General features: G+C 39.4%; 2 protein-coding genes across 2 annotated transcripts in view; both read right to left on the minus strand.

Annotated features, from left to right (window-relative positions):
- LOC120542817 (PDZ domain-containing protein 7-like) overlaps positions 1-15,130 on the minus strand; it is a 93,359-nt gene extending 78,229 nt beyond the window's left edge. Inside the window, exons 1-5 of the mRNA XM_039775497.1 lie at positions 15,080-15,130; positions 13,684-13,853; positions 8,457-9,168; positions 6,083-6,220; positions 291-465 (exon numbers count right to left, since the gene is read on the minus strand). Coding sequence (XP_039631431.1) covers positions 291-465; positions 6,083-6,220; positions 8,457-8,649 — 506 coding nt within the window. The 5' untranslated portion in view covers positions 8,650-9,168; positions 13,684-13,853; positions 15,080-15,130. The remainder of the gene's footprint in view (positions 1-290; positions 466-6,082; positions 6,221-8,456; positions 9,169-13,683; positions 13,854-15,079) is intronic.
- A 4,312-nt stretch (positions 15,131-19,442) lies between these two features.
- Positions 19,443-25,010, minus strand: part of LOC120542825 (proton channel OTOP2-like) — a 32,005-nt gene continuing 26,437 nt past the window's right edge. Inside the window, exon 7 of the mRNA XM_039775510.1 lies at positions 19,443-21,311. Within this exon, the coding sequence (XP_039631444.1) occupies positions 21,132-21,311 (180 nt within the window). The 3' untranslated portion in view covers positions 19,443-21,131. The remainder of the gene's footprint in view (positions 21,312-25,010) is intronic.

Below are 25,010 nucleotides of genomic sequence, written 5' to 3' on the forward strand. Positions count from 1 at the left end.
CTGAGGAAAAAAATGAATTTAATCCATTTTGGAATAAGGCTGTAACATAACAAAATGTGCAAAAAGTGATGTGCTGTGAATACTTTCCAGATGCACTGTACACACACCCACATATATACATACACACATACACAGTAAAAAAATACATATAAACACACACTTCACTCTTCAATTAATTGATGGTTTTACCACAGATTTTAACCTTAACAGATTTAAGACTATTTTAAGATATTTCAAGAACCATCACGTATTAATCCATACTCATTAACAGAGGGTACTACAGTACTTACCATGTTGTCTTTTCTTTTGAAAATCTGATTCCTGGCACTTTCCCCACACGTCTCACCACCATACGCAGTCGGTTATTTCCTGTCAAGACTTTGACTGCACTGCTCATTGTGATGCTCTCCATGCTGATCCCGTTCACCTCCATGATTTTATCCCCGACAGATAAGCCCGACTGCTCTACAAGGAGTTAAAGAGAAAAGTTAAAAAGAAAGACTGTTTGCTTTTCTGAATATGCAATTTATTCAGGGAACCTTTCCAGTCGCACCATTCTTCCATACTCTTTCTTCAACAGAATTTTGTACATGTTAATGTTTACCTCTGTATGTATTTATTTATTTATTTATTTTAAATCTGGAATAATCTTCTCTACCAAAAGGGAAAATAAAAGAAATGAGATCTCATACAAGCCATGCATTACTGGAACACATTATATTATTGATCCTGAACCACTGCACAATGGCATGGGCAAGGCATTTCATTTTTCTGAACACTTTCAACATTGTGTCTGTGGGGAGACCCTGTGTGTATTTTGCGATCAAAATGGGTGGGTTCTACCATCTTTTCACAATCACAAACATTTTGCTCCAGGTCACATTTTGCATTAGTTTGAGATTTAATTCAGGCTTGACATTTCTACTTGTCATACTAACAAAAGTTACTTGCATGTTGATGAGTGTGGATTGGCTACCATTGTTTTCTAATGACAGCAACAGCCAATGACTACAACAAAGACAAATAATAAAATACCATGTATTGCACTGTATCATCATATTGTATATACAAGTGACGTGTGTGGCTGGCTCTTGACTACCTTAATAACCTGGGGGACCGTTCGAATCTTGTGGTGAGAATGTTAAAGGTCTTGTACTGAAAGAAGCTGTGAGCAGTGATATTCTGTGCCATCTCCACCACCACTGTATTGCTCTGCCCTCCTAAACCAAGCAAGATGTTAAGCAGCCTGTATGGACTCCACTGAGTACCTATAGAAGATGGTGAGCATAGATGGTTAGCTGTGTCAGGTAAGTCCTTCACCGAAGGCAAGTTTATTAAGCAGTGTGTGCAAGAGATTGTGGAGGAGGCGAGCCCAGAGAAACGGACTTGTTCCAGTCAGTTAGTTTGTCAGCAGGAACAGTTACCAGATGAGTGGAAGAAATGGCAGACGATCTCTTGCAGCAGCTCAGAAGCAAAACACAAGAGAGAGTCGTTAATTATTCTACTGCCCTTGATGAAAGTACTAAGGTGGAAGACACTGCACAATTGCTGCAGTTTTTACAGGGCATAGATGAATTGTTCAAGAATACCGAGGAGCTAGCTACACTTCATAGTTTGACAGGATATGTAACTTAAGAAGAACTATTTCTGTGTGTGTAAAACAGTTGAGCAGTTTGATTTACAATGGCGGAACTTAACATGCATTACAACCAATGGCACAAAGAACATGGCAGGAAAAAAACTGGCTCAATACGGAGAATAAATAATCACGTCAATGGGCATCCTGAAACCAGTTGGTACACACAGCATTTTCCATCAGCGAGCAATCTATGGAAAAAATTCTCTATCTTGAAGACGTAAAGAAGGTTGTCACATCTACTGAAAATTTAATTTGCTCATGTGCACTAAATCACAACAATTTCAAACTTTGATGGCTGAAACCAACGCACATTACAGCGACATAGCATATTATACCGAAGTGAGGTAGCTGAGCAGAGGCAGAGGAATTTTTTTTTAATTATGTTCTGAAATAGCACGTTCATGACAGAAAAAGAAAAGCCTGTCAAAGAGGTGACCGATTCTGAATGGCTTTGGAAGTTGGCGTTTCTCACCGTTCTGACAAAGCACACCAATGAGTTAATTTCCAGACTACAGGGAAAGGAAAAACTAATATATAACTTGTACAGTAGTGTCAAATCATTTGAAATGCATCTGTGGTTGTTCAAAAAGAAGATATCTGAGGGTGAAAACTGGGTCATTTTCCAGTCTGTGCATAATTTAAAAAAAAAAAAAAAAATTAGATACATACTTCGGATTGTTGCAGGATCAGTTTGCATAGATATTTCAGGATCTTATTGAACTTGCAGATACCATTAGGATTTTTTAAAATCCATTTGACATAACTGTCAATTCATCACCACCCTCCCTTCAACTGGAGCTCATTGATTTGCAAAGCAACAGTGCTTTGAAAGACAAATACAGGGAATGTGATCCGATTACTGTTTACAAGGAACTTTCAAGAGACAAATTTACTACTCTGAAAATAATGGAATGTGGTTTTATTACCATGTATGGAAGAATGAACACCTGTGAACAGACAATCTCATGGATGAGAACTACAAAATCAAGGCTGAGATCTGGCCTCTTTGATGATCATCTGCGTGCTAGTCTGTGGATTGCTGTGTGCAAATTAACTTCAGACATTGGCCACTTAGCAGCTGAGAAGCAAGCACACACATCTCACTAATGGTGTTGTGATGAATCAAACAGTCAGGCCCCCAAAAGTGGGTCGAGTTTTATTATTGGCCCTTGGGGTAAAAACAATTTGCCAACCCCTGTCGTAGCAGAACAGTGTTAGAACTTAAATCCTTGAAGTTTTGCCATTGGGGATCAGGAGGCAAAGTAGATGTCATCAGCAGGTTTGATAATAGAGTTGGAGCAGGTTTGGTCCACACTGTTGTAGGTGAACAAAGAGTACAGATGGCTTCTCAGCACCCTACCCAGAGAGGCACGAATGTACAGAGTGGGGTGGCTACAGTGGCAGAAGCTCCTGCCCCAATTGCCTTCACTGGCCCAAGTGCCTTATTTTTCTTGAAGAAAAAAGTCAAATCAATAAGACAATTTCATTTCTGTGCAGATTCACAGTTAGGAATTAATCAGTCTCACTCAAGTACAAGTGCCTGGCTCTAGTTAATTGTAAGAAATTGAAATACAGTATAGACATCCATAAGCAACACAGGCTACTACAAATGGGAAGGCTGTATTTAGCATTTTTGAATGGTCACAATAAGAGGGGGCTGCCTTAGTGATTTGGGCCTCAACTCAACACTTATTTTTCTTCATAATAGCTGGTGCATCAGTCATACTGTCAGAAAAAAAATGTAAACACATTATAACCAACAGGAGAACAGACTGATGTCAAAATACACACCAAGTTTCCAAATAGAAAAGAATAACAAGAGAGGAAGGGAGCCGGTGACTCACAATCAACAGGCTGCAGGTGGGGCAAGACGCTTTTCAAGTGCAGCGGCACGTGCATTGAGGAATGGCAGTTTGCCTATCATTACTTCAACCACTGCCACCTGCAGCCTGCTGATTGTGGATCACCCACTCCCTTGCCACAGTAATTACCCCTTTAACCAAGAGGAGTAGGGGCTTTGCGCCTCCAGCACAATGTGCACCTCTTTAATGTGAAAACCAAAGTTAAAAAGAAATTCACTACCACTCTGGATACTTCTCTCTCCTGACCATCAGTGTTTAAACAGCAAAGAATCTTCCAATAACCGAAAAGGATTATTTGCATTTACATTTAAATCACATGATTAAGAAGCAAAACATTGTTTTTAAAAATCGCTTTTACATTTGTATTATAAAATATACTACTTATAAAACTAGTTCTCTTTTCCCCTACTCAATGCCTCAGTTAAGCTGTATAATAAACTGGTACAGTCATTTTGTGCAGTGTCTCTTCACTTTTATCTTCCACAGTATGCTTTCACAGTGGCTCACATTAGTAGCACAACATTTGAGTTTCAAAGCAATTAAAGCCAGACTGGATATCACACCTCTAGAGTAGGCACAAAGCACTCTTTACATCCCACCTAGGGATGGCTCATGTAGTATACCTAATTCTACTGGAATACGAGTGAGCTCCCAGTTACCCTACAAGTCAAAACATGATGTTGAAAAATGGATGGAAGAACTTAATGCTTAAAATTAAGCTGAAATTTCATGTTGTACTTTGTCCGGAGGCAGTACAGTAAAAACCACATCATGTTTTGATTTAATCTCCGAGTACAGCTTTCATGCGTTCATATGCTCATTTATTCTATGCACAATAATTTCAACCAGGTATATGAAAATAGATTTTTGAATAATCTGTCTGAGGTTAATGTAGCTACCTAACAATTGAATTTACATGAAGATTCATGTGCTTATGTCCATATGGGATTTAAGTTAAGCAAGTTCAGTAATGGATGGGTGGGCTGGACTATAAAAAGAATAGACAATGAAAAGCATAAGCCATATTTTTTTCTGGATACCCTGAAATATTTTTCAGAATGTTTTATGTGGATGGCAATACATCAGTCTTTTATGCTGGACAGCACAGAATTACATAATGTTTACAATGTCAGTGGGCATGCATGCCCATTTGGAGTCTTGCAACTAATTTTCCACTCTGACAAACATGCTTCTCATCCCAGTTGTCATTTCATCAGGTCTTTAGTTATCATATTGCATCCAGTCAGCCAAGTGACTTACCGATAGTCACACAGTATGTCACTGCACAACTTACATTACAGTTCAGAGATCTGGACTGCCAGAAGCAGGTCCTGATGATTAAAACGCCCATTCATATTCTAACCTGCCTATCCAGTTCAGAGTCAAGCAGAGTATCACAGGCTATCCTGGAAAAATCATGTTCAATGCAGGGACAAATTCTAGATGGACACTAGTACATCACAAAACAAACTAAAAGACACACACACACACACACACACACACACACACACTTCAGGCCAATCAAGTCACCTAGTGCGTATGACACCAACTGTCATTCACAAGGGAACTAAACCATTCAAAATTCTCCTTTAATTTTACTGATTTTATTAGGCTGGACAGTTAATGTTGATTAGTACACACAAGTGACAATTTCATGACAATTACTACCCTGTAAACCTAGAATGATACAATTCAGGATCTGTAAAGTACCTTGTGATGGAAGAGTCTTTTGGTTGTTCACCATACTGCTTCATATATTATGGTGCTACATAATATAAACTTTTTATTTGTTAATGGAACCCCACAACTGGCTGACTGGTCATCTCAAAACAACTTGGGGTCATTTGTGTAGATTTCTGTTGCACAAATCGCAAGGAAATATTTCATACAAGGAGCAGTATAAGTGAATAGGATTAACTTCAAAAGAGATTTTATATAACAGGTAGCATGGCCTAACTCATGTGACCCAGGATTAGATACAAGTCACAGTCCTTCTTGTGTGCCAGGCAACTGAAGGAGGTTGCCATCAGGAAGGGCATCTAGCTGTATAATCTTCTGCTCCGATACCTCTAAAATCTGAGGGGCAACTAAACTACTTTGGGAAACTATGAAAATGACCATTAAACTGGCAGAGAGACAGCATGGTCTACTGTGTAAGGCACTTGAATGTAATCCACAAAACTGTCTGAATTAAGTTAAGTGCCAATATTCAGATTCTGTAAACACCACAGCAACTTTATAAAACTGTGCCTGCAGTGCTTGGTCAACACAGAAAAACACTAAATCAGGATACAATCTTTATTTGTTCAGTTATTATTTAACATTCTGCAAATATTCCCCTCACCAAAAATGTAATTAAAAATAGTTTTGGAAGTACAGTAAATCTTGCAGTTTATAACCCAAACTACACTGTACTGAAGTATCTATACTGAAACCTTGAATTTTAATTTCATAGCATAAATTCAAAACACTGCAACTTTCCATTGTTTGAAATCAACGACTTCTTAGATTGATATGCATTTGCTCCCTATAGAAACCTGAATGCAGTTAAGATTTTTCCATCAGAATCCCAAGCATTTACCTGCACTGCTGTTATCTTCCACTTTGCTGACAAAAATGCCCAGGCCGTGCTCTGACCCGCCTCGGATGCTGAAGCCCAGTCTTCCATCAGCACTCTTGTCCACTGTGACAGTCTGAATTGCATCACTCTCGTCACCTCCTGTTGAAATGAATGTCAAAAGTTTTAGACAGCTTGGCCTTTAATGCTGGCTTCTGTAAAACTGGACCTCCAAAGTGCTCATCCAGACGTCTGCCTAAATCACCTGCTTCTAACCACACATTTCCAAATATCTTTCAACTAATTGTTGTGATTCAGTCCTACGGCTATCCATACATGTCATTCTCAAACCCACTTAATCCAATGCAGGGTGCCAGAGGGCTAGAGTTCCATTCTGGAAGCACTGGGCTTAAGGAGGGAAACAACCCTGGACACCAGTCTATTGTGGGTACTGTGGACACGCACGTATTTCAGAGTTCCTAAATAATTTGATCTGTGTGTCCATCTAGATGTGAGAGAACAACTGGTGTATCTAGAGGAAAGCCCACATTTACACATAGAAAACCACCATGTTTAGGATTAACGCTTAGGACACTGATAAGCAGAAGCTCTAGTCATCGCGCTTCACCTCTATGTATCCATCCAGCCATTTATCTATCCAATTCGAGGGACATGAAGGTGCATGATGGGAACCAATCCTGAAAAATAAACCAATTTATCAGCATACACACTTACAGACCAAGTCACTCATGCCAGGTTAGTTTAAATCTCAACAATTAAACTAACACGAGTACCTTTGAGACGTGGCAGCGAAACCAGAGTACCAAGAGATAAACCAAGAACTCTGGAACTCCAAGGACAGAGTGTTTAGCGCTGTGCCACAGTGCCAGCTGTTTCTGAATAGCTAACTCTAAATACCTTTATTTAATACGGTACCATTGTTGACAGAAAGTGCTCACTTCATTGAGCTTGTTATGTAAATAATTAAAGAGATCACACCTTGACAGGAGCCCATAACACCTTTTGAACAGAGCACACAACAGCACCAGGGCTGGATATGCCAGTGCCAGCGGGCCTCCGGCTTGAGGTTTTTAAAATTGTTGGTTACGTAAGAAAGGAGCAGAAGCATTTACTTACCTATTTCATTGTTATGAAGTCAAATAAAAACAACAACTAGTAAGTTAATAAACTTACAAGCATGCAAGTAAATAAACTGTGGCTTAAATAACAGTTTTCTTGGTAATATGTGTTGCTACACTATAAAAGGTACCACTGTCAAAATACAGAAAGTATGATAAACTTGGACATTTTTTATTGGTATTTTACAAGATAGTAAATGAACTGTGACAATTCCTGCTCCAGAAATCTCACAATATCATCAACAAAGTGATTCTTCATGGATTATAAATTAAGGTGCAATTAAAACATGGAGCCACTGGAGTCAAAAAGATATATAATAATCAGGGATGTTTATCTGGTGTTTATTTTGCAGATTAAATAAAATGGGGAAAATACAGTATATTCAAGTACTGTATCTTTTAAAAGACCTTCAGGCCAAATTGCCCACCACTCTCTTTTCCAAATTGTCCACCCACCATCTTCAGGTAGCTTCCTCTGTCAGTGTAATATGAACCTCTGATCTCTGTTAAGTATGATAAGACCCATTAAAGTTCTATCCAGCTAATACCATACCCGTTTAATTCAATTCAAGATTGGCAGCGTCAAAGCCTATGCCACAAGGAGTAAGACAGGACTCCAAGTCCTTTCCTGGGCACAATCACACACAAACACATGGGGTCAGTTTAGAATTGCTAGTTAATCCTAGCCTGCATTACCTTGGGATGTGGGAATACTCACAGAAATCCATTCAGACACAGTGAGAATGTGCAAACATGACACAAATGTTGAAAATGTCACAATCTGAACCCAGTTTCCAAGAGCCGTAAGCCTGCAAAGTTGACCACTGTCCTAGGAATCACAACACCAGGATGAACTAATTTTATGTGTAATTTCTTGTCCTCCCTTTACAGAGGTGCTAGCAGCAGGTCAGGTTCCCAATTCTTGTGTATTTATGAGTATCTGTGTTATATGGTCAAGGTTCAATAGCAAAAATGCCATGCTTTTATTTTATTACTTGCAATTAAAGATACTTTTTGGTTAAGATGCAGGGGTGGGTTTTAGGTTGATATATGGACCAATAGATAATGACAGCATATAAAATAAGAAATTCAGGTCACTTCCAAACTTACCATTGTATTTGAGGTGATAAATGAAAGCACATATATGCCACAATAACTTGTTTCTCAGAGTTGAAGTCGAAAGTGATCTGAAACAATCATGTCTACCAGTAAGAGTGAGACTGAAGTACTGATGTGATTTCAAATATATTTAAACTTACCTTCCACAGGTGAGTTAATAAGAATGACCCTGCCCATCGGAGAAGAAGATCGGATTCCCCTTGGTGTCCCATTCTGCTGCCGGTACTGTTTCCTCAGCAGGTATCGTGTTGCTGTGCTTGTACCTCCAGACTGGCTGCTGGGGTTGAGGCCATTAGTCATGTCCCGGCGGATGGAGTCTGGAGGCCGAGCCATAGCCAAAACTCCTTACACCAGCAGCTCATGAAAGACAGCTGTGCTTAGCTGTTTGTCTTCACAACAGGATGGTATTTCGAATGTTTGTGCTTCTGCTTGTTAGGTTTCTTTTAGATTATATTAAAGAGAACAAAAATAAAGCAAATCCCTAATTCCATTCTGGATTGCATTGGTGGTGCAAAGCAATTGTCTTTATGTCTAGTACTCATTTGCACAACTTTAACATATACCTGTATATATATATATGACCATCAGATAGCTTCAGTTGAAAAGGTGAATGTCTGTTGCTGAATGCACAGGACAAAGATGGATTACTCAAAAAAAGATTTCAATGAAGGTCTAGTGACAAGAAGTAAAAGGCTTGAATATTGTTTTCAAAAATGGTCTTCCACCAGCACACATGCAATGCTGACATCTGATCAGCAGTAACTCAATTTTCTTACAGGTCATCATTGCCGAGAAGTGCCATTTTATTATTGACAGCTGCCATATCAGATTTACTCATGGAGTAGCATATCCCTAAAATTTAGAAGCAGGAAAAAAATGTTATTGTTGTCCGCATTAAATAAAGAAAATTACTATAACCATTAGGTCTCATATAGAATAGAGCCCCTTATTTGAGCACTGCCAGGCAGAAGGGCCAGACAACTAAAGTGTTGGCATGTAAAGCATAAGGTTGTTGGTTAGACCCCACCACTGACTCGATGTGTGACCAAGAGTTAGCTTCCTAGCCTGCCTATGATCCAATTTATTAATACAGTTTGAAATCATTTGTTCTGTACTGTACCTGTAAACAGCTTTGGGATGATGTTCATTGTAGAAAGATTCTAGAAACAGCACACTTTACTTAACAATTACTCTGTTCATGAGAATACTGAGACCTATTACAGAGCATTTGTACATTCAATAATATCTATATTTCTCATGCTTCTATTATTTATTATTATGTATAGCAGGAGTAAATCCATCCATTTCAAACAAACCTACAGCACTTACGGGATACAGGGTGCACCATAAGACACAAAGTAGGAAGCATCCCTGGAAAGGATGCCAGTCCACTGCAGAAAACACTAAAGGCACACAACACCACCACTTCGGTTTATACAATAACCTGCACATCTTGGCCATGTGGGACGCAAACCTGACACTGGAAGGATGTGAAGACTCCACAATGAAAGTGACCAGGCCCAGGATTCAAGCAAGTATCCTGGAGCTGTCCGGGAGGCAGCAGCCCTGACAACTGCAACAGAACACTTCTAGTCATTGTGTAGAATTATTTGATTTTTTTTTATTCTGTATAAAGTACAGGTTTCTGTCACCCAGACATACCTACAGTAAATGAACTAGGCCAGGGGTCCTCAATCACGGTCCCGGAGAGCCGCAGTGGCTGCAGGATTTTGCTCCAACCCAGTTGCTTAATAAAAAGCACTTATTGCTAAAGTAACACTTCTGCTTCACTTTAGTGATTTTGAGCCCTTATTGCTTAATTTTGTCTTAAACAGCTATTTTAATTGCTCCTTATTATCAATAACATGCAAATGACAAGAGAGAGCAGCATTTCTCCATTTAGCTTATTTACATTTACACCTGTGTGTATTTATCTGCACTATTGAGTTTAATTAAATACTTGGAAGAAAAATGAAGAGAAAAAAGTGAAGGACTGAGAATCACTCGTCCATTTTAGCCTTCAAATCATTTGCATGATAGAAAGGGAAAGAAAATCTAGGATATGAGAATGACCTGACATAGCAGAGTTAATTTAATTTCATAGCTTGTTAGTGCTTTATTGGCAAGAATTGCTTTCTAATTAAGCAACCAGGTCAGAACAAAACCCTGCAGCCACTGCGGCTCTCCAGGACTGGGATTGAGGACCCCTGAACTAGGTGGGTTCAGAAAATGGAGGAATATACTATATGAATACAAGATTTTTTTATGCATTACTGTACAAAGAGCACTACCACAAGACATTTTGTGGAAGAATACAATGCCAAACTCAGAGACTGACTGTAACTTTAGCAATACAGTAACACAATATATATGTTCAGAAAAAAGTTACATTTTTACTTTACTATATTGATCTTTAGTACTAGGGTGTTGTACTGTGTTAGCCATTATGAATGTAGAGAAAAGCCAAGCAAAATGACCCCTTTTATTGGCTAACTAAAAAGATTACAATATGCAAGCTTTGATTACATCCTGCCTGAAGAAGGGGCCTGAGTTGCCTCGAAAGCTTGCATATTGTAATCTTTTTAGTTAGCCAATAAAAGGTGTCGTTTTGCTTGGCTCTTTTCTATACTGATCTTCTAAGCAGGGCTGCAGGAACAGTTAAGGGTGCTGTCGACTACAAAGAGTACAGTATGCATACATAATCCACACAGACCTACATACTGGACATTTAATGAAGAATAGGTTTTCATGTCTAGCCCTACTGCATCAGTGACCACCATTCAATGAACTTAATTTAAAACACTGAAATACATTAAAACACAAACACAGAAGGCTTACGTTTTTGCCAATTAGCATGCTCTGCTGTCAAACCTCCAATAACCTTTACCTGTTGTTCAGCTGAGTAAAGTGCCATAGTGCCAGCTCTGTCATTATATAATATTTCTATCCTTTCATTGCCAAATGACTTTCAACAACAATATTCTGCTTAGGTATGTAGACCTTAGGGAATCTCTCCATCACTGCGTCAAAGCTCAAGAGGAAGTAACTGGCATGAGGCGTGAACTCAGACTTTTTCAGTTCTCCATTAGACATTTTAAATGGTAGTATTGTTGACCAGTTCTCCCAATCTAAATTGCGGAAATTCTGAACCACACAATTAAAAAAAATTATGGGATAGCCCTTATCTCATATGTATGGTATAGATTTTACCCCATCATTTTTTTTCATAGTGCAGTTAAGAGCTTCCACACTGAATAATATACAGTTGCATCTCAATAAATTAGAATATCATAGAAAAGTTCATTTATTTCAGTAATTCAATTCAAAAAGTGAAACTCATTTATTATACAGATTCACTACACACAGAGCAATATATTTCAAGTGTTTATTTCTTTTCATTTTGCTGATTATGGCTTACAGCTAATGAAAACCCATAATTCAGTATCTCAGAAATTTAGAATATTGTGAAAAAGTTCAATATTGTAGACTCATGGTGTCACACTCCACTCAGTCTCAGTCTGGTTCAGTAGGCCACACAAAGCTGGCTGTTCACAGAGTGCTCTATCCAAGCATATTATTTGAAAGTTGAGTGGAAGGAACAAATGTGGCAGAAAAAAGGGATAACTGCAGCCTTGAGAGGACTGTGAAGCACTGCCCAGTCAAGAATTTTGGGGGAGATTCACAAGGAGTGGACTGTGGCTGGAGTCCATGCTTCAAGAGCCACCACACACAGATGTATTTAGGACATGGGCTACAACTGTCGCATTCCTTGTGTCAAGCCACTTCTGAACCAGAGACAATATCAGAAGCATCTTACCTTTCCAAAGAGAACACAGACTGGACTGTTGGTCAGTGGTCCAAAATAATCTTTGCAGATGAAAGTAAATTTTGCATTTCACTTGGAAATCAAAGTCCCAGAGTCTGGAGGAAGAGTGAAGAGGCACAGAATCAAAGTTGCTTGAGGTCCAGTGTGAAGTTTCCACAGTCAGTGATGATGTCATCTGCTGGTGTTGGTCCACTGTGTTTTATCAAGTCCAAAGTCAGCGCAGTCATCTACCAGCAAATTTTAGAGTACTTCATGTTTCCTTCTGCTGACAATCTGCCAAAAGTACCAATACCTGGTTTAATGACCGTGGTATCACTGTGCTTGATTGGCCAGAAAACTTGCCTGACCTAAACCTCATAGAGGATCTATGGGGTGTTGTCAAGAGGAAGATGAGAGACACCAGACCCAACAATGCAGATGAGCTGAAGGCCGTTATCAAAGCATCCTGGGCTTCCATAACACCTCAGCAGTACCACAGAGTGATCGCCTCCATGCCACACCACATTGATGCAGTAATGTTTGCAAATGGAGCCCCGACCAAGTATTGAGTACGTATATGAACATGCTTTTCAGTAGGCCAACATTTCTGTATTAAAAAGCATTTTTTTCATTGGTCTTTTCTGAGATACTGAATTTTGAGTTTTCATTACCTGTATCAGCAAAATGAAAAGAAATAAACGCTTGAAATATGTGTGTAATGACTCTGTATATGAGTTACACTTTTTGAATTGAATTACTGAAATAAATTAACTTCCATCTATTATCCAACCCGCTACATCCTAACCACAGGGTCACGGGGTCTGCTGGAGCCAATCCCAGCCAACACAGGGCACAAGGCAGGAAACAAACCCCAGGCAGGGCACCAGACCACCGCAGACCAAAACTTCATAAATCTGCTATGATTTTTGGTTTCCCAATTTATATCAATATTCCTTCTTTTCATCATTCTAATTTGCCCAGTTTTTTTACTTACCCCTTTAAGCAGTTTCGTCATGCCTTTCTTTAAGAAAGAACACACGCACACACACACAGAAACCAAGCACACACTAGGGACAATTTAGAATTGCCAATCCACCTAATCTGCACGTCTTCGGACTGTGGGAGGAAACCCACACAGACACGGGGAGAACATGCAAACTCCACGCAGGGAAGACCCCGGAAGCAAACCCGGGTCTCCTAACTGCGAGGCAGCAGCGCTATCCACTGCACCACCATGCCGCCCCATAAATTAACTTTTCCATGATATTCTAATTTATTGAGATACACCCTTAGGCTGAGTGCAAAGAAACCCGCGACTCCTTATGAGATTTGACCTTATGAGCAGCCTGGATTTTGCTTTCATTGTGTGCCCCTCACTGCCAGCGCGACCCATACAGGGACCAGGGTACAAGGAAGCCCAGAAGACCCTAACTAACTCCGCCCACCAACAAGGGCGTACATACAAGAAGTAATTGAAAAACGCGATATTGTGATAACATAGTGAAAAAATCATATTTATTAGACTACTAGTTATTTAATAAAAAAAAACACATGGAGCTTACCTTCCAACTCGAATCTTCCAAAAAATGGCGTGTTAGACCAGGAATGAATATGGTCAAGTCCTGCGGTTCCCAAGCAGTGAATACCTACGAACCGGGCATTGCACAAGTGATGCGTCAGAGTTTGAGCAAATCATCGCCTTCGTGTGCTTCACTATGACTACAACTGGAATCTACAATATAAAGATGTCTCAGGTCATTTCTGAAGCGCTGTCACGACAAACTACTTTCTTTCATGTTCTGACAGCCCTCATTCACTGCAGGCCTGGTAAAGTCGGGAAGAAGGCGCGCGTACGACGAGTGGACGAAATTTCAGCACTGAGGTTCAAGACGACGCGATCGGCCAGTGTGGAAGTGTATATATATAGCAATTATGTTAGCTCCGTTATTATGCCAACAAAAAGGGGCTGCAGCAGCACCCTCGGCAACCCCCTTTCCCCACCCTTGCTTCCAGATAGGTGAGCTGTGGCCATAGAGCCAACGTCTTTTAACTGATCAAAATAATACATTTAATCATCTTTTCCTAGGCGTCTGCTTGGAATTTGGCCAACAACTCTTTAATTAAGTTTAAAAAGCTACACTAAACTGTTGAATCTACTCCTCTCTGAAAACCGATGAAAATGTGAAAAATTGGTGATAAGCTGATACATCTGACAAACGACTATAAGGAGATCAGTGTAATAAATACATAAACAAACAGGACTACCACATTCTATGCGATCGACTCCATGATCATCAAAACGAATGCTGTTTAGACAAAAGTCCGTTCAAAAAGAGCTGCAGCATTTTATAATTTAAATTAAAAACTGAGTGCAGAAAATTGTAAAGTAATCGTCAAAACAAGAATAATAAATACATTTAGACACACTGAATAATAAAGTCCCCGAAATGAAGACCCTCCGAGAAACGGGCACCATTATGGTCATCCACCTAATATGACAGTTTTCAAACTAAATATACGGTTATTTGAGAAGTTCGGTAGCTACCTCACCAAAATAAATAACTAAAGTAAAACGATGATTTTATATGCACGGCAACCCTTTCTTAAGAAGCCACACGATCCTCTCCAAGACGACGTAACGGTCTTACCTAAGACACAGAATATACGTCACGGAACGAACTACTTAAAAGGACGGCATGCAAGTTGATGGATAACGAAAGAGTCGCCTCACGAACGCTGTGTATAATTCTGCGTTGACACGTATCTAACTGCAAACAAGGACAGGTGTCCCGTGTATCAAGTTTAAGAGGACGTGAAATGCACCTGCGACGCTGCACGTAAACCGCGTGTTCATGTCGGCGCCAGTGCATTTCGCGGTATATCTCTCTCTGACTTTATGTTTATTGCGTTGTTATATTTTTTTATCTCCTGAATGTTTTGCTGAAAAACATTACTGACCTCTCTCTCCCCAGTCGTATCAAACAACATCACCTGAGAAGGCACCCCGGCTCTTCACACTAAGACCGCCTTCCTTCCTTTGTCTCATTGGACCGTTCCCATCGGCCGTGACCTGTGAGCCAATCTGATTGGCTCGCATATATGTCCATCACAAGTTATGCAGGTTGTCACTAAAGCTTCGGTGAGTCTTAATCATTTTACCCAGATAAAGGGGCCAAGTGCCATGAAGGGTCAGGTGAGTGAGACGTTCTTGACAGTGCTTTCTATTTACGAAAAAGCACGACAGACGGACACCTGTGCAGAATTTAAGAGGAGTAAGGAAACAAAACGTGAAAATAACGAACATTTATTGAGCTCAAGAAATATTTTACTATATTAAAAAATACCTTTCCTTTCAAACCTGCATAATCTAGTTAAGCGTCTTGTAGAACCGAAGGCCTCCTTAGCCGTATTGCAGGACATCACGGTCCCGCTCACTCATTCAAGGAACGATTAGTGCCGCTCATCGTTGGTACGTGGGAAGAAAACTTCGACGATATTTTGCTATTTTATTAGGCACCATGTTTATTAGGTTACGGACTGTTTACAGTCGAACCTTTACCGAGTCCTACCTTGTGTTCAGTACCGGCGGAAAAGCCCGACTTCCCAGTAATGGCACATTGCATTAAGAATAAACAAACGAACGGATGTATCGATTTTTGTCTTTTTTTTGTGGATATAGTCCATCAATGACATCCCTATCGTCTTTCATTCCTCTCCCGTAAGAAAATACAAATGTTCCAGAAAACTAGAAGTTTTTGGCAATTTAAAAATTTGATACATCACATTTCAATGTGCTCAGTGAAAGGCAACACATACGATTAAAATAGAATGATGGAAATAAATAAGAAGAAAAGTAGAAATATGCATCGATGACAAGCATGATTTGTAAAAGCAATAAATAGTTGTTTTTCAGATGATAGTTTGAACGTTCAGTCCAAATAAAGTTCACATGGATGGTTTCCCCCTTAGTATTTTTGTTACTAAATAAACATGAATGCTCTTCTCAGGCTGTGTGGCTAAGTAAAAGAATAAATTCTTTTGTGAATGGATATGGCAACGCCCTAAATGATACTGGGCGCATGGGATCTGCACTGAACATGTACAATATTTTTCATTGTGTTTTAATTGTAAAGCACATCACCAACAAAATAAGCAGGCCTGTTTTGAAAAGTAGTCTTGTTTGCAAAGCAACTTTTGTTGTGTTCACAGTTAAGAGGTACAAAGTAAAATAAAAAATGTTTGAGACTATAATGATGGAATAATTAATTAATGTTTTTGAGTATATCAAATTAAATTAGGTTCTTCAAAGTGCATAAGACTGTCATTAGTATCACCAAATCGAATACAAGCTCCAGCCCTAATTCCTAATCCCCAATCCCCGCGTTATCACTAGAGATGTGCATTCTCAGTGATGTGTAAAACCTAATCCTCTTGAAAGCAAAAGATGCAAATACTGGATTTGACTTTTTTTTTTTTTGTAAATGACTTAGTCAATCCTAAAATTTGTCTAAAGATACCAGTAGAATCTACAACTGATGAGTCCCTTTAGTGTGCTGTTCATGTGTGAGTGCCTGCTGTGTTCTACCGGTCCAGCCTTTGGATCACAAGTCCATATTTAAAACAGCAGGGATAAGAACATCCGGTTCTGGAGCATGTGGCTTCAGGTTCATGTTGTCAGCTGAAGTTAAATTATTGATTTGTTTGTTTTGGTCTGTAAATGAACACCTTCCCTAATTAATTAAAATTGAAGTATAACGTCAAAAGGCATGGAAGTCATGCACATTATTTTTTGTTCACTATTAAACACTTACCTCTGCTCTTTCAATCATTTTTATTAGACACAAATGAATTCAACTTGTACCATACAACAACTCAAATTTGTATTTACATTTAGAAAAACGCTCATTTATTCAGAAACACAGGTCAACAGGTAATTTTCATCAGAGATAATCTGATGTTGGTTTTGTAGTGTTTTTCATGCTGATTTGAATTCTGTGTTTAGTTTTTCTCTAGCACGTCTAGTTTTTGATATGAAGCTAATTATATATTGCGTGATGTTTGTTATTATGACCCTAAGGGTATTTACAAGATGTAATGACAGTTGTCTGTATTTTTATGTTACAGACGCCTTTTACTGCGATTGATTTCAGTTTTTAACATGCCTAGAAATTGTATTAATCATCCAGAGAGTTTCTGTTATGTGTGTGGTTCATTCACGGTGAAAGCCCAACATCGCCCAATTACCGCAGATCTTAAAAAGATACACAAATTGTACTTCAGCTGTATACTTGGTGAGCAGGATAAATCTTGGGCTCCACACGTCATCTGTATGAAGGGATTTTTATAGGTCCGCAGATAGTTTTAAACAATCTCTCTCAGCAGCCAAGCTAGAAGTTTGGGAGGCAATGACGTGGCTCTGTGAAAACGTTCTGAGTAGCCATACAGTAAGTTTCTCCTGCATACAAGGAAGGAGTCCAGAATCTGCCTGATTCACACCAGAAAACTGGGCTGTCGTTTGTCACTGAAAATGCACTTCTTGCGCACACATCTACAGTTTTATTCCTGAAAATCTCGGTATGGTGAGTGACAAACAATAAGAACATTTCACCAGGTCAAGGTGTCTGGAATGAGAGTATGATGGCCGACTACTGCTGGATGCTGCACTCCAACAATCCAGACCCATTGTGCTCAAGAAAATCCTACTCTAAGCATTTTTGAAGAAACAGTGGTAGCTGACCGACATTCTTCATTATATCTATGCTACAGTGTGTGCGTATTTGACTTTGCACTGAAGATATTGAAACATTTACTTCATTGGTGTTTACATTTTAGTAAAAACTACATGCAAGTACACTGTGTGGAAGAACAGCCCTCCGTACACAGACAGACAGATACCAAATTTCCAAAACACACACGTTTAATTTCTTTTGTTTCTTTAACATCACCACACAATGTCTTAAGAACCCAAATGCTCACAGTCTCTTCTTCTCTTTTCTCCAAGTCTATCGCCCTCACTCCTCCTCTCACAAGCTCTGTCTTCTTCCTCCACGGCACCTCTGATGGAGTGAGGCAGCCCCTTTTGTACTGCCCTGGATGTGCTCCAGGTGCTTCCTGATGATCTTCTGATGGCACTTCCTGTGCCGCATGAGCACCCAGAAGCACTCCGGGTCTGCCTGGAATCTCTTCCGACAGCACTTCCGGTTGTGGTGGAAGTGCTGCAGTCCAGGGCTCCATAATCCTCAGGGCACCCCGGTGGCCACGGTTCCCAACAGGGATGAGCTTCTAAGCTCTGATCTTGTGGCGCAGGGGAGGTATTGTCCCCCTTCCGGTTCTTCCAGGCATCCACCACAACTGTAAACCAACATTACTCAAACGTCGAAATGACTGGAAAAGACTTAAAGTTGATCTGAAATCAGCTTGAAATACTGATTGAGAATATTGTGTTGTAGTCTATGATGATTACCAAAAATAATTTTGTTGCCTTGTGAAGTTATTTTAACATAAAATCTAGATTAAAAACAGAAGAAAGAACATTTAAATGATTGATTCAGTTCATGGCATGCAGCTCTCCATGATCTATGAAGCACAGCCTTTGATTAGGAAATACATTATAGGGTTGTTAAAAGGGACATCAGAATGCTCAGTAAATTCCATCTAGTAACACCCTACACATTTTCTGGCCATGAATCATCTCCATTATAGATCTGCAGCTCCATCACCAAAACTTCCTTGCATTGGTCTTCTAAATAGAAACACAAGAGAGGATAGCCCAGGAATACTGTGGAGTCGGAACTGAAAACCTTTAGCCATGGTAGGGGGCACCATCGAGAAGCTGAAAAAGACAGACAGGAGTGGAACATTTTTCGTTGCTGCCCTACATGCCAAAGAGATATGATGGGCAGCAGTATTAGTAGTAAAAACAATACCCCTTTTATGGATCAGTGAACTCTTTCCGAGGTTGAACAGCATATGTCAAGGTGCTATAAATGTACAGTTGTGTACAGTTTATCAGATTAAGCAACTCATTTAGGGTTAGGCAGTGAATCACAGGCGGATACCTTGTTCAGTAAATCAAACTCTGTGATATTAACATCATATAGGGATTTACATTCTAAGGATCCAGAGAGGAAGTCGGAGCTGATGATATGCCAGTCATCTGCAAATTCCTTTTGTGAATGTGAATGCTTGCTGCACATTCCTTGTGTCACCTCCTGTCTCCTGTTTAAGTTGAGCACCTGGAGCTGACCACAAGAAGACGTGTCTCTGAATCTCAGTTAACACTTGCTTTTCTGATGTGACTATCAGGGGTCTTTGTGCGTCAGGCAGTCTATGCATTTTGTAGATTGACAAAAATCTGTAAAATTGATAATGAAAGTTGAAAAAGCACATTAGCCAAGTTAATTGTATTCATTTTATTTAAAGAATTCTGTCAGTTCTGTCAGAGTATCTTGAACACGTCAAGTATTTAGTTCTCATTATCAAGGTTTCAAGCTATATGCTAATTTTTAGCAACTAAACTCTGAAGAGTCTATGGTCAGAATCACATATTTAAAATAATCTCAAGTATGGAATGATCCAGTCTAAAATGGTATTTGCCACTTGCGTGTTTGTCCAGTATAAGTCCATTGTCATAATTACATCCTTAAAACACACTCAGGTGAGACATTACCAGCAGGAAATGGTGTGTATTTATCACTTGAGTGCTTGTCTTTCACAGAATAGAGAAAATTCACATTAGCTATAAAAATAACTGTTTATTAAGGTTGCAATTCATATGAATTTTGTTTGACACTGCTTATAAATATTTCTTCCTACCTACTGACTGTTTATTACAGGTGCTTCAAAGAAATTTAGTATCTACAGTAATTAGTTATTTTTGTTTGTTTCAGTCTAATTTCTCCTCCATTATTTTTCATCAGTTCTAGCAGGAGGTATTCTGCTAACTTGTAACTTGAAATGATGGAGGGTCCTTTTTTATTAATTTGTTTTGGCTGTTCATATCAGGGCACAAAAGCTTTACCATTAAATATAATGAATGGTTGTGACCCTATGTCACTTTTTATACTTATAACTGGCAAATACGTTTGATATTGCCTGTACTTAAATATGTCATAGCACAAAAAATTCTGTAATATTCTCACAGTGGGGTGTCGAGGGGCCGGAGTCTATCTGATCAGAGTGCCAGTCCATCACAGGCCTCCCTCATGCACACACTCCCTAGGGGCTCAATACATACCTTCTGGGGATTTGGGAAGAAAATTGGAGGACCTCGCCTTGGTATATTCTACTAGGACAATCAGCACACTTCATATCATATTTTAGAAATGCATAATTTAACATTAGGAGTTTTGTGCCTTGATTTGTTTAGATTTACATAGCCTAACATTACATTCTTAAACCTGCTTAAACCAGCCATATGTTGTGAGTGGATGGAACCATTGTGCACAAGGCAGGAAGCACCCCTAGATGAGGCGCCTGTCCACAAGAAGGATGATTTTGACTCTCTAGCTAACTTTAATATACACCTCCTTGAGGAAGTGGGAGGAAAACCATGGAAAAAAAAAGGCTCCACAGACAGAGGGAGAATAGGCAATGACGGGGCCAAGATATGAGCTCGGCATGCTGGTTCTGAGAGGCTACAATGCTATCCGTTGTGCCAACCACTGAATATGCTGAGTATCTTTCATTTTCTTTTTCAATTAAAGATCAGATTTAAATATCAGCTTAGGTAATACTGTATATAAAATTACAGCGAGCTCACAAATGTATAATGAAAAGGGCATACTAGGAGATAGCACATTGTATCCAATCTGTTGCCTAGTATGAATAAATTTTTACTTTTATATTGTAGTCACATTATTTGATTAGTTAGTTTGTCAGTTACTTGTTTTATTGCTATATGTCACAAGACAGTTAAGTTGTTTTTTTGTATTTTCTCCTCAGTAAAGCACACAAACATGCATGTAATAGCAACGGTACATCTTGGGAAGACATGGTGTAAAACTGGTCATCAATTTTTTAAGGATTTGCAGTACACTTCAAACAGGCTGGCTGCTGAGTGCATGTGATAGAAGATGCCAAGGGGCTGGCAGGAGTTGACCACCATTGTCCAGAGAATTGAACCATAGAAGTCCCGCTCTGTCTTGCTGACCAAATGAGGACGTGTCCCGTAGGAGTAGAGAATCCACACCTGCAAGATAAATTCAAACAGGCATTTCAGAAGTATCAAGTGACTTCTTAGTACTCTTTTCAAATCCAGCTTGATGGTAGCCTCAGTAGAGTGTGACCAGTCAAATACACAATGCATCTAGTATATCAGTGCTGTTGGTATCCCTGCTGTTATGCTGTCTTCAAGTTTTAGGTGTTTTATGGATAAATGCTGAAATCTGAGAGTTGGAAATGTAAATCCAGGATTGTTGGATTTGAATGTGACTATTTTTCACATGTGTGCACATAGTACAATAAATGTACTATCACAGAATTTACACTAAGAAGTACCTATTGGCTAGAGATGATCCACAGTATCTTTGGCTTTGGTAAGGTGGTCCTCGGTTAAAAACACTACTGCACTAGAATAAGTGGAGATCAGCAGTCACACAAATTTCTTCATCTGCATGACTAATTTGAAAAGATAAAGCCCTTGGTTGTTTTAGGGATGAAAATATTAATAAGGCAAAGTAAGATGAATGCTGAAAGGAGACATACTGTATTACGTCTGGGCTGTATTTAATATACTGATCAAATAGATATGACCAAAAGAAACAAGCTGGGTCTTTTTCAAGAAACATGCAAAGGGTCAAATAATGAGCGATCTCAAATAAAGGCTAAAAAATAAAGCTAAAACAACTTGAAAAGAACAACAGGTAGCACACAAGAAGTGACACTTCATAGCAAAAAGCCTGAGCAAACATCAGCACAGTTAGGCTGAAGGAAATATGAAATGTGCACAATCACCAGGAAACTGGAAATAAGACAAGGCAGTGTGTCCAAAGGCAAGGCAAAGGTGCAATAAACCACATAAAGGAGAGAGCGTGACACTCCCATTAAGATATATTTGAAATTATTTAGACTTGATTTTTCTCTTGGTATAGTACAAGAATGATACTGTAATGCTCTAAAGCAGGAAATTTTCCCTATTTTGCATCTATATTAAAGTGCTACAATTATTAAAACAGACAATCACTTTATTCAGAGGCTCGGTTGTTTGATAATGTCTCTAAGTGGTCTGCATCAGGAAAGCCTTTGGCTCTTCATAAACCTGAACTGAGTAAACAGGTTAGAAGATGGATGTACTGTATCTGTTGTCACTTAGTTATAAAAAAACATTCAAATACCCTTAATTTTCATTTGTTTGCAGATGACACTTAGTGATAGTTATCCATAGACGCTGTAGGATAGGGATTCCATATTCTTTTGAGATCAACTGCTTACAGCAGCCATACCACTTGCATTTCAAAACAGGCTGCCCACGTGAAGCTAAGTATGTCTGAGCCTGGCCAATACTTGGATGGGCGATCATCTAGAAAAAACGCTTGGGTTGCTGCTGGAAGACATGTTGTTGAGGCCAGCAAGGGTGCATACCCTGTGGTTTGTAATGTATAATTGGTTCCATTTAGAGAAAAACTTATACAAATAGCACGGTTGGGCTGACATTGAAAGTCCTCTGGCAGCTGCGAGACAACACTATGCTGCTGACTCCCCCTTTAAGTTTTTTGGAACTCTAGTTATGGTGGTTTTAAAAATTCCAGCAGCACTGTTCTCTACTGTGTGATTCATGGAGTGCTTTTAGAGCACATTACAATGTTTTCCAAAATGTGTGATAATCCTTGCAGCATTTTTTGAAAGGAGTTTGCACACTGGTCATTGTCACATGCTCCGGCACTGCTCCAGTTTTGGATGGGTTACCTTGCCTGTGTTTGAAGATGTATGTCTGGGATTTTTATTTAACATCCCGAGTCAGGCCCAGCACCATGGGGTAGTAAGTAAGTAAGTAAAATTTACTTATAAAGCGCCTTTCACAGACATGACATCACAAAGGTCTATACAACAATAAAACCTATAAAAGTGCAAAACAAATATAGCAAAGCAAGAAAAAATAAATAGAAACAATAAAATAGAATAACATGAACAAAAATATGAATTAACTAAAAGTCTAAGCAGAGACTACTCAGCTCTGTTCAAAAGCCTGCTTAAACAAAAGTGTCTTAAGTTGCTTACTAAAAGAATCAACTGACTCAGCCATGCGCAGTACTAGCGGAAGACCATTTTAAAGCCTTGGAGCAGCAGACTGAAACGTACAATCCCCGTGTAGTTTGAGCCGGGTACGCGGGATGAATAAGAGGCCCTGTTGTCTTCAAGGAGCTCTATGAGTAAGCACCAAAATTTTAAAACAAATTCTAAGATAAACCAGAAACCAGGGCAAAGCATACAAAATGGGAGTAACACACGTCTTCCAACTAGATCAAGTTAACAGCCTAACAGCTGCATTTTGAATGAACTGAAGCAGAGAAAGGGAGGATTTACTCAGACAAGTATACCGGGCGTTACAGTAGTCAAGATGTGAGGGGATAAAAGCATGTGCAAGCATCTCCAATTCTGGTCTTGAGACTACAGTCGTCAATTTAGAAAGGTTTCTTAAATGAAAGAAACAAAAGCAATTAACAGAACTTATATGTGAATCTAGGCCAGTGCTTCTCAATTATTTTCTGTCATGCCCCCCCTAGGAAGAAGAAAACATCTCGCGCCCCCCGAGCGACTATAAATAGTATCACTTGTCTATAAAATTGTTATAAGTACAAGTACAAGTATAAAAAAGCATGTTCCCCGAGGTCAAACGCGCCCCCCTTGACGGAGCCACGGGCGCGCCCCACTATTTGAGAAGCACTGATCTAGGCTTAAAGACTAGCCAGGGTAGGAGAGTAAGTGGAGGACATTACCATCTCAATTGACTTGTACCACCCAGGAACAAGAACAACAATTCAGTAAGTGGGAACACAAAAAGCAGAGTTTTTAGAATTGCAAGTGAGGGTTTCTATTCTCCAACTCTAATAACTCAAAACTGCTCATGACAACCTTAACACGGTCATTATGGGTGACATCGCAAATAAGCATGTTTTGGGTATTTCTAGGAGATGTTCATGGAAATTGTCTAAAGCAGAAAGCTCCAAAATTGCAGCATCTAGGGCAAAAAAAATTGCATTTAAGTAAGATTTAAATGTATTTAAAACTTTTAAAATATAAATGCAACAGAAATGTAAATACATGTAACAGAATATAGCAAAAATTAAATGTTCATCTCTTAAAACACCTAAAAAGTGAGTGCCTCCTCCACCACACCTCAGGATGTTCCAGTACTTTGAATCTGTTATGGAAGGTCAGCACTGGAGAAAATCAAATATCTATATATATAATTCACTAAGGCAAGACAACCATGGAAAGCACGCCGGAAGTGGCGTGGATTCACTGAGCCGCAGACAAGTAAGACACCTATGACGCACGCAGGATGGAGCCACGCCCACCAACTCCTGGCACCTCCGAGCCACGTTGACTGTTCATTGAGGCAAGTCTCTCGCGGAGGCGAATCGCCATATGCAGCGTGTAAAACGGTTTGCGAGGGGTATCCCATGGGATCCTTAAAACAATCCTTTACAACTGAGGTTAAAACACAATGAAGTAAGCAGTCTTTAAAAACCGAGTTTTTGGTTACGACGCACGACCACGTGCACCATGGCAAACTGTTTTACACGCTACATACAGCAATTCGCATCAACGACAAACATGCGTCTTCTTCACTCACGGACAATTACATGTTACTCTCTCCAGAGTTCCATCTTTTCATTCACTTTCTGTTGTATCCTCAAACCATCTCATTTTAGACAACTGTGCCTTT

Source organism: Polypterus senegalus, chromosome 1 (assembly GCF_016835505.1).
Source record: "Polypterus senegalus isolate Bchr_013 chromosome 1, ASM1683550v1, whole genome shotgun sequence".
NCBI classification, from domain to species: domain Eukaryota; kingdom Metazoa; phylum Chordata; class Cladistia; order Polypteriformes; family Polypteridae; genus Polypterus; species Polypterus senegalus.